This window comes from Cottoperca gobio, chromosome 3 (assembly GCF_900634415.1).
Source record: "Cottoperca gobio chromosome 3, fCotGob3.1, whole genome shotgun sequence".
Lineage (NCBI taxonomy): Eukaryota > Metazoa > Chordata > Actinopteri > Perciformes > Bovichtidae > Cottoperca > Cottoperca gobio.
The window spans coordinates 11,675,740-11,689,818 of NC_041357.1; the positions used below are offsets into that span (position 1 = coordinate 11,675,740).

Genomic DNA, 14,079 nt, shown 5'->3' on the forward strand with positions numbered 1-14,079 from the left:
GTATTGGCAGCCTTACTGTACTTCTCCTCTTTGCATCTCTGCAGGATCTCTAAGCTTCTCTGATGCACAGGGTGCTGCAGAAAGCTAAAACTATCCACACTTTTCAAAACTGCACAGGGAGCAGCGTCATCATGCCCTTGGAGAAGCGAAACAAAAGTAAAACAAGAGAGAAAAAAATACACAAGGAAAGAGAAAGGGGGGGAAGAGAGAGAGAGAAATGACAGATTAGACAGCGAAGAAGAAGAGATGCAGTCGTCTACTGGAGAGATACCTGTGCAAGACTTCTGGAGAGAAGATGATTGACATTCAAAACTGCAGTTGGTGGCAGCAGTAGGATGTTTGTCATTGTAGTTCTGTGAGTAGGTGTTCGCCCCCCAAAGGCACTTCCATACAATGTCTTCTAGAAGTATTTCTGATTCTACAGTCTTTGTCCTCTTAGATAGAGCGAGGGTAATTAAAAGTAATGTAACTTACAACTTATCCCATTTTTATTCATGAGAAATAAATCAAAGTCTTGGCAAATTAAAACCTTTAAGTTAAAAACCCCACTGTCATTTTGCAGAAATGTTTTAGAAGACATCGTCACAGGTTCCCTTGGGTGACTCGGATACATTTAGAATTCAGTTGGAAGGATTTCTAAAAGATATCTAAGGACTGGTAGAGGATACAAGACTAGATCTGTTTTCACACAACAACATCTACATGTAAAACTTAATGTGCAGGAAGGATCAAGAGGGTGCAGAGCGCAAGTCTGATTCATTAGACGGCAGTGCTGAAGGAACATCTGATGGTAAGATCTACTGCATATCAAGTCTATCGTTGGGAAAAGAAGGCATTCGTAGAAAGGCAAAGCTGAGACAAAGAGCAAGAGCTACTGTAAATACATTGCAGTACTATGCACACATACTACGGAACAGTGACTACCGAAACACAAAATATAGCGGCGATAAAGCAAACTACAGTGAAGAGGACTAAATCGTAGCTGCTTGGCATGTGAGCACACAGTACTGTGCATTGCGGGAAAACTGAACAAAGATCATGTTAGCATGTCTGCAATTCATGCAGTTTATTGGCTAAACTGAGTTCATTTGTTTTTCGTTCATGCTCGTAAGCCGTCTTCATATGAGCTGCTTTAGTGGTGGCAGCCAATAAACTGCTCACTAAAAACATAGTAAGAGGAGGCAAATAATCAAAGAACCATTATTCCCTTCTCGAGGTTTGGTAGTTTGCTAGTTCACCACTATTCTTGCTGCACTAAAAATGACCTGTGATGCTCACATTCACTAAAGCCATTAATGTTGATACAGCGAGCGGAGGTTTTCATCATTGTTAATATTTATTGTTAAAAGATTGTGCGGCTGAAAAACGACTTAAACATGAGAAGCTGCCTTAATACAATAAAACATGATATGGACAAACATTGTATAAGCTTTCTTTGACTTTTTAAGGACAGATGAGATTTCCTCGTCTATCTGCGACATCAGAGCGTACTCTGCCTCAGCGCTATAATGTGCATATTAATAGAGTTTCCGTCTATGTGAGAGCTCACCAGTCTTCTTCTGCGTGTGTCTCTTCCCAGCCTCTCTGAAAGCCACCAGGGCCCTGAAGTAGGCTCGGAGTACCGCCCAGCGGAAAGTGGCTGACGGGTCGATGCCCATCAGCCCACAGATGAAGGCGTTCTTGCTGCTCTTCAGTAAAGCTACGATGTCCGGACGCATGTGGTCCGTGTTCTTCTCCCTGAAATCCTGTGTGTGTGACAGAGATAAAATGTCAATGGTATTATTTTTATTGGATCCCCGTCTAATCAGTGACTCTGTGTGGAAGTGGGGATTACACTGACCTTGACCCCGTACTTGACCTTGCCGGCATAGTGTCGTATAATGAAGGCGGGCTCCATGACAGCAGGGAACTCGATGTAGCGGTTCCCCTCATGCTGCCGCTTGAACTTATCCAACAGAGTCTGGTTGGTGGCTTGAGGGAAACTAAAATAAAAAAGGGTTTGAGTTGAAGAAGAAAGAGGTTTCACATTGTTTAATATCAAAGCACGTCATGAAAGGAGATTTGCTGGGGAAGTCTCACTGTTGATACACTTTTTTAAAGCTCTCAACTACGTCATGAATGATGCAGTATAAATCACAGTCCTCATCTAATCATCAACATGGAGCATAATGAATTAAAGACTTTTTTCCCACCAGTCTCTAATCCACAACAACAGTTACTACAACAGCACTCATTGTGAAAAACTGGAAACGTGGCAGGTTATCTGATCTGTAACCAGTTTTGACATTTTATCCTGTGACGCCACAGGGTGAGGATTATCGCTTTTAACTGATCTCGGCTCAGATTTCCCCTCAGTCCTTTAATATCAAGAGCATAGAAAATCTACAGTTTACAGGAAGAGAAGAGGGGAAGAATGAGACACCAGGGGTTTTTGGAACGAGCTGAAACCTGAGCTATGAAGACAGCACAGCCATAGACTCTTTCCAGCTTTTCCAAGTGGGAGGAATTTAGTTCAGTGTCCAAATGGAGACGAGGGGGAAATACAGAAGGAATTACTGTCTGTAGAAACAGTCACATTACAGTCACGAAACTGAAAGGATTACATTTACTCTGCAGTTTAGAGGGTTTACATTGGAGGCTACTCCATCTCACACTATAGTGATTGGATTATATTAGCAGGAATACATGGACATTTAACACGATTCAAAGGTATTTATTGTTTGGAACGTGACAATGTTTCCATAACGTGCAGAACTGTTATTGCACACTTAATATGTTCATTAGTTGCCTTCCCGAGTGAGCCGTGCTCTGGATCATCTGATATTTCCCTCGCCAGCGTCCAAATAGAAATAAGACTAGATTAAAAATAATGTTTAATCATATTGATAGTTACAGCTTTATTATTGGAAATGTGTTTTGTGATAAGCAAACAAAGCAAAACGATTATTTAAGATTATTTGATGTCCTATACATATTTGTTTCTTAACTAAATGATATGATAATGATATGTTTTGGTGCCATTTTAGGAGCATATTTTGACATTTATCAAGATAATATCGTGAATTGCAATTATTTTGGCCAGGATAATCGTGACATGAAACTTTCATATCGTCCAATGCCTACTTCCGATAAACTCCAATTATCACACAATCGCATCAGGTTATGGTTATAATGCGCATTCATTATATTTTGGCCACTAGGGGGCATAAGAACTCTGAAACAAGCTGACAGAGCAAAGGAGGTCAATTCATAAATCCAGCAGACATGGAGCATTTAGCGCAGTGTTTCAGGCCACTTGACAAATGAAAGTAAAATATGCATTCTCACTTCACGCACATCTCCATCTTTATCTTTAAATACTAAATGTTCATCTTTCTTCATCTGCAATTTGGTTCTGTGCCATAATATCAAAACAATGTGCTGAAAGCAGCAGAGTTGTCCACACACTCTTTAGGCTGCCAATTTGGAGTTTTTAAATTAAAAAACCAACTGTTTTGGCTTTATCTAACCGTTTAACCGCCAAGTGTGCTTGAACCTGCTGGAAGCACTTATAAAATGAATGTCCTAAGAAACAAACTAGTCCAACAGAAAGGCAGACAGGCTGGACGACTCACTTGCACTCTTCATCCAGGAGGTGGAACAGCGCTGTGGGCTTCTTGCTGATCAGGTTGATGCAGCCCGTGTTGTCGATGTAGTCGATGTTGTGCCAGCTGATGCCCTCTGCCCTGTATTCCTCCTGCAGGGACACACAACACAGACAGAAGGCTCAGCGGCAGTCATTTTCTTTGGTTGCCTTTATTATGTTGTCATGTCGGCAGCCCCTACTGTATTAATAACATTATTGAGCGCCTTTTTTAATCACATTAATATGCAAAACATTGTTTAAATGTTTTCAAGCAGTTGGAAAACAGAAGATGTGGAGAAATAGTCTTAATAAGTAAGGTCTATTTCAGTTTTAGGTCAGAAGGCGTACAGTGCATGTGGCATCAAAGGCTTAAGTCAATCATAAAAAAAATATTATCTACGTGCCATCAAAAACAAACAAGCGGTCCAATGTGGGACAGGCCGTTTAAAATCTTTCAATCAAAGCAACAGTGTTGTTTGTATGTCGTCTCCCCGTGCTATAAAACACTCTTCAGATCTTTTCCTGGCCTCTTGGCGGTTTAATGAGAGAAGCATTCAAAGCATTTATCATTTATTCTTCCTCATATTTCTGTTCCTGGGAAAGAGATTTAACCAATAAAAACCTTAATCCAGGGGAGGTTTAATAAATATCACTGCAATCTCCTCGTCTCTTCGCTTGTTACCTAAAGTCAGAAGGATGTTAATTACTGTTGCTTACTCCACAACTGAAGACAATAAAGCTGACCGGGTCGAATAAGGGAAGATGATCCTCTTCCTTGTTATTTGGTAAAAATAATAATAACTGAGTACTGATATGGCCAGAGGAGTTTTGCTTGCTGCAGTCAAATTGAGCACATGGTGTCTGCAACACTTCTGCTGCTGGCAGCTCTTTGTAGAAAAATGTGGACATTTCATTGAGAGTCCAAGCGTTTGAGAGAATCATTCTGCAACACATTTGTCTTCTTTTGCAGTGATTTGTAGTTTGTGTCTTTCCACACAAACAATCCAACTGATTCCATTCGACTCTTATCAACAAGAGATTTATTTAACTGTTTTTAACTAAATGTAGCCTTCAACACTGGCGGTTACTCCCCAACTGAAAAGTGCAGCTGGTTCGTCCTTTTAGGTACATAACAAAATCAGAAAAGAGCCGTTTTATTTCAAAACACAAGACAAGGAAGTGTTTAGTCCGTGGAAAAGTAATCATTCGACCTCAACTTCTTTAGAAACATTTAAAGCAGCCATTTACGGGATGATTGCTATGAAAAGGAATGTTATCATCTCTTCTTTCCAAAGAAATCGTCTCACTTTAAAATCAATGATCCTGGAAACTGGACAAAAATGATCAGTGGTGGTATTTAAGTATTAAGTATTAAGTATTTAAGTACATTTACTCAAGTACTGTACTTAAGTACACATTTGTACTTTACTTGAGTATTTCCATTTTATGCTACTTTCCATTTCAGAGGGAAATATTTGACATTTATTGGACACTTAGTTACTTTTCCCATAAATGATGTGCTTATATGATATGATGCAGTCTATACTACTCATTTACCCAGTAGTATACAGAGTACCTAAAGTTGACACTACAACATTAAAAAGCTCTTATATGAAGTCATGAGTGATGACAACAGAATAATATAATATTGTATAATAATAATACAACAATGTTAAAAGAGTCAATTTGCAAAATGAGCACATTTGCTTTTTATACTTTAAGTACATTTTGCTGGAAATACTTCTGTACTTTCACTGAATACAATTTTGAATTCAAGACTTTTACGTGTAATGAAGTACTTTTTATACTATGTTCTTTCTACTTTTAGATAATTAAAGGATCTGAGTACTTCTTCTTTTCCTTGAAATATTGAAGATGCATGTCTTCACTTTTACTTTTAATGAGAAAACTGATCATCAGTCATTTATTTAAATTCCCCGCACTGTTTAATGTTCTGCTTTTTAGAGAAACACCAAATTTCTTTGCAGACAATCGTGAAGTTAAAGCTGTAGAACACGTCCATCCTCTCATCCTTTCACAATATCAACCTCTCAGGATGTGATCGTCGTCTTTGATGAGTCACTTACTAATTTCAGGTTTTTACTCGCGTGTCTTTTAATAACACTTGAGACACACACGGGCTGGAAACTATAAAAGGAACACCTGTGCAATACAATCTAATACAACAGCCCTGGAATAAACGTTTGTGAAGCTTATAACATCCTATTTGTGTGTCAGATGGGCGCTGACTCAAGAGTTTGGTAATCACTACGCTGCGGTTTGTGCTGGTGTTGTATTGGATTGCACTAAACTGCACAGGATTCTGTATCCGCCCCCTGGACATGCCTTTAAATCATCTTCCAACAACTGCTGTGACTCACTCTCATTTTCACTGAACAATAACATGTCTCAAAATGTGCAGAATCAGCTTCTGCACAACTTCACCACAGATTCTTTTCATACTGTGTTTACAGTTTGTTCTAATAGTGTTTCAGCCCAATAATTACATTAGACATGATATCCTGCTGCTTTACATGCCTGTCTATCATCACAACTTTCATCTTTTTGTGCGTCTGTTTGGGATTGGATGACATTTACCATCGTCGCTGCTGCACATTATTTTCATCATCTAACATTATCAGAGTAGGAATTCTGCTTCCTATTTTCTAATATCTGTGTTCAGAAAATAACAGTGCACAAGCATCACATGACAGGACAATGTTGGGACTCTCATTTAATTCCCATTTCTCACATGCTTTACGTAAAGCATTGTGCTTGATATTTGTTAATGTGTTCATGCAGTTGGTATGAATGAAAATCCAAACTATAGTGAGACTTAATAAATAAATAAATAATGTTTTACCTCTTCGGCTGTTCGTCTAATTTCATGATTTTGTGAAGTTTATTGAACTGATTTTTTTCTTTGTGCATAAGGAGATATATTAATTAGTGGTGGATGAAGTACTCAGTTCTAACAATACCACAGTGTACAAATACTCACTCACTATTTACAGGTAAAAGTCCTGCATTCAAAATCTTACAAGTAAAAGATCATTTGTATCTTTGCATCAAAATATATTTAAAGTACCAAAAGTAAAAGTAATACTTATGCAGAACGGTCCATTTCAGAAAAATGTACATTATTTCACTGCCAGGTAGTTTAATGCGTAATAAATCCTTTCTATCATTGACATCTTACGTCACACCATCAGAGTAACACATTTAAAAGATGGATAATAGTTGCTGACTGTTGAACTGGCTTAGATCAATTCATAAATGTGAGTAGTGCAAAACTTCTAACTGACCAAGTTAACTCGTGATTATACTGTAGTATTAGAAGTATTATAACAAAAAAATTATCCTCTTCCATGTCAAGTCTTTCAACAATGTGAGTGCTGGCAGAGAGATTGTAGGAAAAGGTTGAAAAATAGAGGCAAAAAACATTCTCCATTAACATGGTTATCAATGTGGCCTTAAGCAAACCGTTTAGCCCCTAAAGGCTCCCAACAGAGTGACTCACTGGTCTACAGATGAATGGAAATATGCTGCATGCAACTGTAGACGAGGGTGTGAAGTTGGCTTCAGCGGAAATATGAAGCATGCCAGCTCTTGGTCCACTTATCCTGGTTGAACCATTTTCGGGGGCTTTCAGGCAGCCTCAGTGGTGCACATTGATTTTTCCACACACAACTAATGCTATACTGTACCTACTGTAGGCCAGTAATGATTTATAAGCTCCCCAGTTCTTCTGAAGTCTTTAGTGAAGTTTTACTCTAATTGTATAATACCACAACTTTAAAACCACGTTAATCTTGTTGTATAAATTACGAACATTTGAACAAAAATGTGGATTTTATTCTGTCATTGGCCTGATGAGATCCATCATGTCTGATATAAACCGTAACTGTAGAGGCAGTTTGATCCATGGAAAACACACATTTACTGTTTACATGCAGAGTAACTGGGTGTTGTGGGGGTCAATATATTGTAATTTGGGTCATTATCTGATCAAATGGTTGTTTACTGCAGAGTTTCCACCTTCTGACAAAACGCTCAATAACAATGCATCAGCTCAAAGTGCACACACTGTATGGGAGCCTGTGATACACAATATGTACAAGCAGACATACTCGTAGTAAAGTAAGGTAAGACTAATCCAGTAGTAATTATAGAACGGCCACTTCTGGGCAGCCTGGATGTTTTGTTCATCTTCCAGTTGAAAGAGGTAAACACAACCGCTGTAGGGATAAAACCTGAACATGCATCTCTTTAAATTTGAATCACTTTATCACACTATCAATTGTTCCTGGTCCTATTATATAGTGTTCATTACAACAAAATATATTTTAGAGAAAATGCAGTAATTCTGTCCCATAGAGGCTGAACATTTTTAGTGGAAAATCTACGAGGTTCTCTGGGACACCATGCTCCCAAACTACGTGGTCACGCTCAACCTCAGGTTGAATTCTTTTGTCTGTGCGTTCAAGAAAAATAGGGTGTTGAGTTGCTTTTTAATAAATGGAAGTAATTGGGAAGGTAAAGCTTCAAGACAAAATGTGCAGCAGCAAGGAAATCCTGTAGACCCGCTGGGGAAATGGTCTTCTCATTACAAAATACTACATTTTCAGTTCACAACATTAACACAAAAATGAAGACGCAACACAGAGGGGGGGAAAAACCAGGCTGCATTTAAAGAAAACAACACTGTGGCCAACAGTCGAGGCTGGATCTATTATGTCCTGTGTTAGTGCACAGACCAGTAGCACAGGAAGTTCTGTGGGAATCGAATAAATATCAACAAATACTGGCAGCTGAAGTCTCACAGTCAGTGAGAAAATCAAAACAAGTAAGATAGTACAAGATTGAGATTCATGAGAACCATGAACTACTTAAAGAGTCTTAATGAGAAGAAGTAAATAGGGGCGGCGTTTAACAACAGCAAAACTATAGCAAAGAATCAGTTTACAAACTCGTGCAGTATAAAAAAAGTGCTTACTATTCAAAACACTTCTTCAGAAACAGTCACCAGAATCCAAAGTGTTTTTGAAGAAGTAGGGTTTTAATGAAAATGCATGTGTTTGGAAAGAAATGAGCATAAAACTGGATCAATGAGACTTGGATTATACTGCACGAGAGCTTGTAAACAGATGTTTTGAGATATTTTTACACTTATAACGCTGCATCCATTTACTTCAATTCATCAAGATTATTTCTCAGATTTTGGACCCTTCGTTCACCGGGGAGGCATGCGAGAAAAACTAAGTTTTCCTGGCAAATTCAAGGTAACGCAGGGTGAGTAATTATCATTCACCTTAACCTCCAAAAACAAAGAGGTCTTTAAAGTCTCTTGTCATGACACACATCTACAGTATAAGTCTTGACATATTTAGGACATTGGGGTTAGACAGGGTTTGTAAACAACTGCCTTTGTACAAAACCGGAAAAACAGTCTATCATGTCATTATGTAATTCATGAACAGCATGGAATCCCATCAAACATGTCGGGGCAGGTCCGCTGATTCAGTCAATCTCAAGGTAAACACAATGTTCAACTTACAGGCAAATCTTACAGATCATGACTTTAAAAAGCCCTTTGAAGTCAATCAGCTCACTTAAGAGAACATACATCTTCAGTCGGGGTGGTCACAAGGAGTGGTCAGCAACCCTGTTGCAAAATGTGATTAAGAATTCCTCCATTGTTTTAGGGTCATTGTAATGTACGTGCACTGCGTGGTGTGATAAGCATGAGGGATTTCCTTGTAAATGGTCGCAGCCAAAGAACTTAAGCTAGTAGATCTACAATATGTTAAAATAACCTCAGTAATACAGCGGCTCAGAAGCTCAGCTCCCAGTCAAAACCTCAAACCGGAAGCCAGCCACTAAGAATTATCGACCTTGAGAAAGAAACATTTTTAAGAGATGTCTTACTTGTTCAAGCTTGAAGATGTGCTGGTTGAAGTAGTGCTGGAGACGTTCGTTTGCAAAGTTGATGCAGAACTGTTCGAAGCTGTTGTTCTCGTAATCCTCAAACCCAAAAATGTCGAGCACACCGATGGACAAGATCTGAGGAAGACAAACAAACAAAACTTGAAACATGTCTTTCATCCAAACAAATGCATCACCATCAGTATTTTCAAAAGCTCAGACACTGCGTTGTCAGTAAGGGTATAAGTCTCTGAGTAAAGGAGATTGCATTTCCAACCAGAATGTGATACACAATACTAAAATTAATTTGTTAATTTCCCGCGCTTGAGTATCTCAGACTACAACTTGAAGCGTTAGTTTCGTCCCACCTTGGTGGTCTCCTCCAGGTCCTTGATGTTGAGCAGAGCGTGGTTGATCCTGAAGACAATCCAGTCAAACAGAGCACTGTAGAGGGACTTCGCCATGGAGTCTCGCACCGTACCAGCCTGCAGGTAGACACGTACAGTATTCCTTTAATATTACTCCCACTGGTAATATCTCCACACTTGATTAAGAAGGGACACATGAGGGATACAACTGTTCCCATGTACAGTATCATAGGAGAGAAACTCACTTATTGTATAATGTCCTTTCACTGCAGGCCTATATGCTTTTTCTTTGTGACTTTGTCTCATTTCCATTTTAAATTTGTTTCCTTGTTATCTATGTATCTATATTTTTGGAAATATGCTCATTCTCTTTCTTGCCAAGAGTCAGATGAGAAGATTGTTGCATTGTTTTATGTATCAATTAAACAAATAAGATACAGTATGGTAACTAGTTACCTTTAGAGCTGCTGGAGGTTGGATTGTGTTACTTTTGCAGAGAGCCAGGCCGGCGGTTTCTCCCTCGCTTCCCGGTCTTTATGCTAAGCTAAGCTAACCGGCTGGTGGCCTCATATTCACTGTACAAACGTGAGAGTGGTGTCGATCTCCTGATCTAACGCTCAGCAAGACAGCAAATAAGAGTAATTTCCAAAATGTCGAATTATTCCTATAAGTTAGTGACACTTATTTGAGCTGAATTTGAAGAGTTTGAACATTCCTGTTTCACAACGCTCCACACATCTGTATTAAACATTACAGTTTAGCCTTGTTACGATGCACTTTTGTACAGGTCCAGCATAAACAAAAAACGCATTGAATGAAAATAAAATTGATTTATAATAAGGTCAACATTTGAAACTCAGACATGATATCCCAGACAACACTGGCCCAGTTTAAAAGGTTTTTAAAAAAAGGAGTCAAGATGTGCAGACAGTCGTATTTCTCCTTTATGACCAAATATTTATAGTTTGAGTGTAAATCACATCCTTGCTGTACTGGCAGACGCCATTGCACTCAGAACTCTTACTGGAAAATGTATAATGGGTCCTAAAAAGGTAAAAAATCAGATTGACAGGAGAAACCAGACAACGCTACAACCCAAACACATCTCAACATTCTTTACTGAAACTTTGGCACAGAAGGAACAGACATGCTGGCAGACTGCACTGCATCACAGCAGGACGCCACTGGGCCATTATTAATGTCGTTACTACATCAGGTTGACTCATTAAATCTGCAAAACCGGTCAAATGTAGCACAGACAGTATGATCTGCCAAGTTCTGATGCACAAGGCTGCAGAATGGTTAAATTTCAGTCATAGCCTGATAGAAATATTAGCTTTAATAGGCTAAACATAAGACTTTATACACTGTACTAACTATAAAACCTATGAGGTTCTGCTGGGAAGACCAGCATGATATTCAGATGACACACGTATAGAAAGAATAGTGTGCTGGATCGATGTTGTTTGTTCTTTTAATAAACAGGGAGATTATTTGACAAAAGCTTCCTTGTCAAATTGTTGAAAAAATATTTTTCTAATTCCTGTATCTGCTGGAAAGACTTGACCTTGCAGCGACAAAGGTGAGCTGTGGTCTTCAGAAACAAAACAAACCATGAAGTGTCTACTCAAAGTTAAAATTCTTTAGTATCTAAATAATTAATTATATTTTTACCGACCTCAGACCAAATACGCCTTCCATGAGTCAAGACGGATATTATTTTGTACCCCATAGATACGGGTCTACATCTAATGACCCATAAGCTTTTCAGTAGAGGAAGCTGGACTTAAAACATTTGGAGGGAAACAGGCTCATAAGTCTGACCAAATGGAGAAAACAAATTACCGAAACTCAGATTTCTTTGAGGTTTATAAGTGTATGATTTCAGTTAACAGGGAATGAGATTGTTGTGACTGTTAAAGCAATATTAACACAGAGACCACCCAGTGAGCTACCAAAACAAACACTGCTTGTTCATATAAAATGGCTCCGAAATATCCAACAGGCCATTATGGGGTTGTGTGTGTAACACACCACCATCTTCTGGGAGAGTTTGTGGTAAAATACTGATTATCTGAGACTTATTTGTACGGGAAAATAAGAAGATCATTTAACATAACTCACTATGTGTGTGCAAGAAAAATATTTAACATTGGACTGGAATATGAAATGTTTAGGAATCATGACAAGTTTAAAAGTTAACAAAACCTGTGTGCATTACAGTACTTGTGTAAAAACCACCTCATTCAAACTGGCACTGTATCCATGTTGTTCCCTCTTCTCTTACAGATGGATCTCGTCTGCAGACCGTGACGTGTGTTTGTTTTCAACGAAATCTGTAGAGGGACTTGAAATCCCTTCTCGTCTATCTAAACACGCTGAAGGACTCTGTGCATGTGTGTGTTGGTGTGACTGTGTGTGTACATGTGTGTGTACATGTGTGGCCACAGACAAAGAGCTGCAGAGAGCGCGGAGGAGGAGATCCGGTCCTGGTGCACGCCGCCCTGTAAACATGTCTGGGTCAGACTGAAGAGACGAGGCTGCAGCGACGTGATCGAGTTCTCAAAATGCTTTCAGTCGCACTACTGAGTATGATACTTTATTTAAACTTTACATAAAAAAATGTACATGTCTTTCTCTTTACCCTAACCCTACGACACAGTAATCCTCATATACCATCTTTGAATGTAACTGTATTATGCTAACAGGAAGTTATACAATTCTTACACTATTGGATATCAATACTGTGATGTTCAAATGTGACTGCCAATGAAACTTCACAAGGACACAGCTAAATATATTTTCAAAATGTATATTTTGTTTTCTGAATTGTTCTTTAAGCCGTTTTAAGATTAGTTTTCAGTTATTTATACTTTATGGAAGTGATGTTTCATGATCATAAAATAGGCAATAAACACCTGGGAGAACTTGAAAAATGCAGCACTGCACAACCAATGACAGAGGGAATATCAGGATGTATAAATGAATTGATCATTAAAGTGCAGACTGCATACAGCATTCTCTGATTTGACCTCCTGTTCCCTAAAGAGCAGACTGAAGCATGTTAGCATAGAGACAGAGAGGAGAACATTTAATAGAGAAGGTTTTCAACTAGGTCTCACAACCAATTAAACTGAATCTTAGCTACTTATCTATAGTTACAGGATGCTGCACACTTGAAAAGTTAGAGAGTGAATCTAGCTCAGCTTCTGCTGCAGCACTTTGTTTTAACCCACAAGTCCAGTTCTGTCTATAAACCTGCCAAACTATTTCTGCAGAAAGTAAGACCAGAGACAATCTTGTGTGGTCTAATTCTACTTGACAGCAGGAAAGTAGAATACCACCTGTAAGGGCTTTCATGTGGGACCTTTTGTGGCTTTTCTGCATCTACAAGACTAAATTCACCATGATTAAAATGATATAATGTTAGCGCTACTGCTAAAAGAGTAGCCTCACCTCGGAAAGTTTGTAAGGAACAATCAGCTTCTCTCCGACAGTGACCGTCTTCCGTGTTGTCAGAGCTTCAAACAGCATCTCTTCTTTGACCTGATGATCAGCGATAGAGAGAGAAAGGGAAAACAGATTACTGTCCACTGATGATCAACCAATCATTCACATTATAATTTTTCAAAATAATATCAACAATCTACAGTAGCAACAAAATGGTCTCCTCATACGTCTACACAAGTTAAACTAACCGAACTGTCACTTGTAATGTAAACATTAGGGCCCCATGTGTATTCATTAACTACTTCAGGCGCCAAAGGAAATCTAAGTCAAGCAAACTTTAGCTGGAGATGCATAGTATGTCCTCTATCTTTTACACGAGGCACCCACATGACTGTTTTATTTCTATCTTAATTTATGTCATATTTCGTAACTGCAAAAAGTAAATGAGTGTTTTTTGTAATACCAAAGGCAGACATATCATGTTAGACTTTGACACCATCCATCTTTGTTTTTTATTATCTTAACACACTTTTAGAGAATATGGAGGAATAGAAAAACTCCCAGCAGAAGTATATTGCAGTACCTCCAGCAGTTCTGAGACGACAGGCAGCACCTCTAGGTTACAGATGTCGATCGAGTCGTCCCTGTAGGTTTTCTTCTTGTAACGGATGTTTCCCAGGTGAAGGATGGCCGATAGCAGGCAGAAGATCC

General features: G+C 38.8%; 1 protein-coding gene across 10 annotated transcripts in view; it reads right to left on the reverse strand.

Annotated features, from left to right (window-relative positions):
- The window catches only part of myo9aa (myosin IXAa), a 99,888-nt gene that overhangs the window by 26,358 nt on the left and 59,451 nt on the right, over positions 1-14,079 (reverse strand). For 9 of the 10 annotated variants that reach the window (XM_029457666.1, XM_029457692.1, XM_029457656.1 and 6 more), the window contains 8 exons: positions 13,952-14,078; positions 13,375-13,464; positions 9,919-10,035; positions 9,554-9,688; positions 3,615-3,736; positions 1,841-1,982; positions 1,550-1,745; positions 17-136 (listed from right to left, as the gene is read on the reverse strand). In XM_029457666.1, the coding sequence (XP_029313526.1) occupies positions 17-136; positions 1,550-1,745; positions 1,841-1,982; positions 3,615-3,736; positions 9,554-9,688; positions 9,919-10,035; positions 13,375-13,464; positions 13,952-14,078 (1,049 nt within the window). The remainder of the gene's footprint in view (positions 1-16; positions 137-1,549; positions 1,746-1,840; positions 1,983-3,614; positions 3,737-9,553; positions 9,689-9,918; positions 10,036-13,374; positions 13,465-13,951; position 14,079) is intronic. The other variant, XM_029457711.1, reaches the window with a different exon arrangement.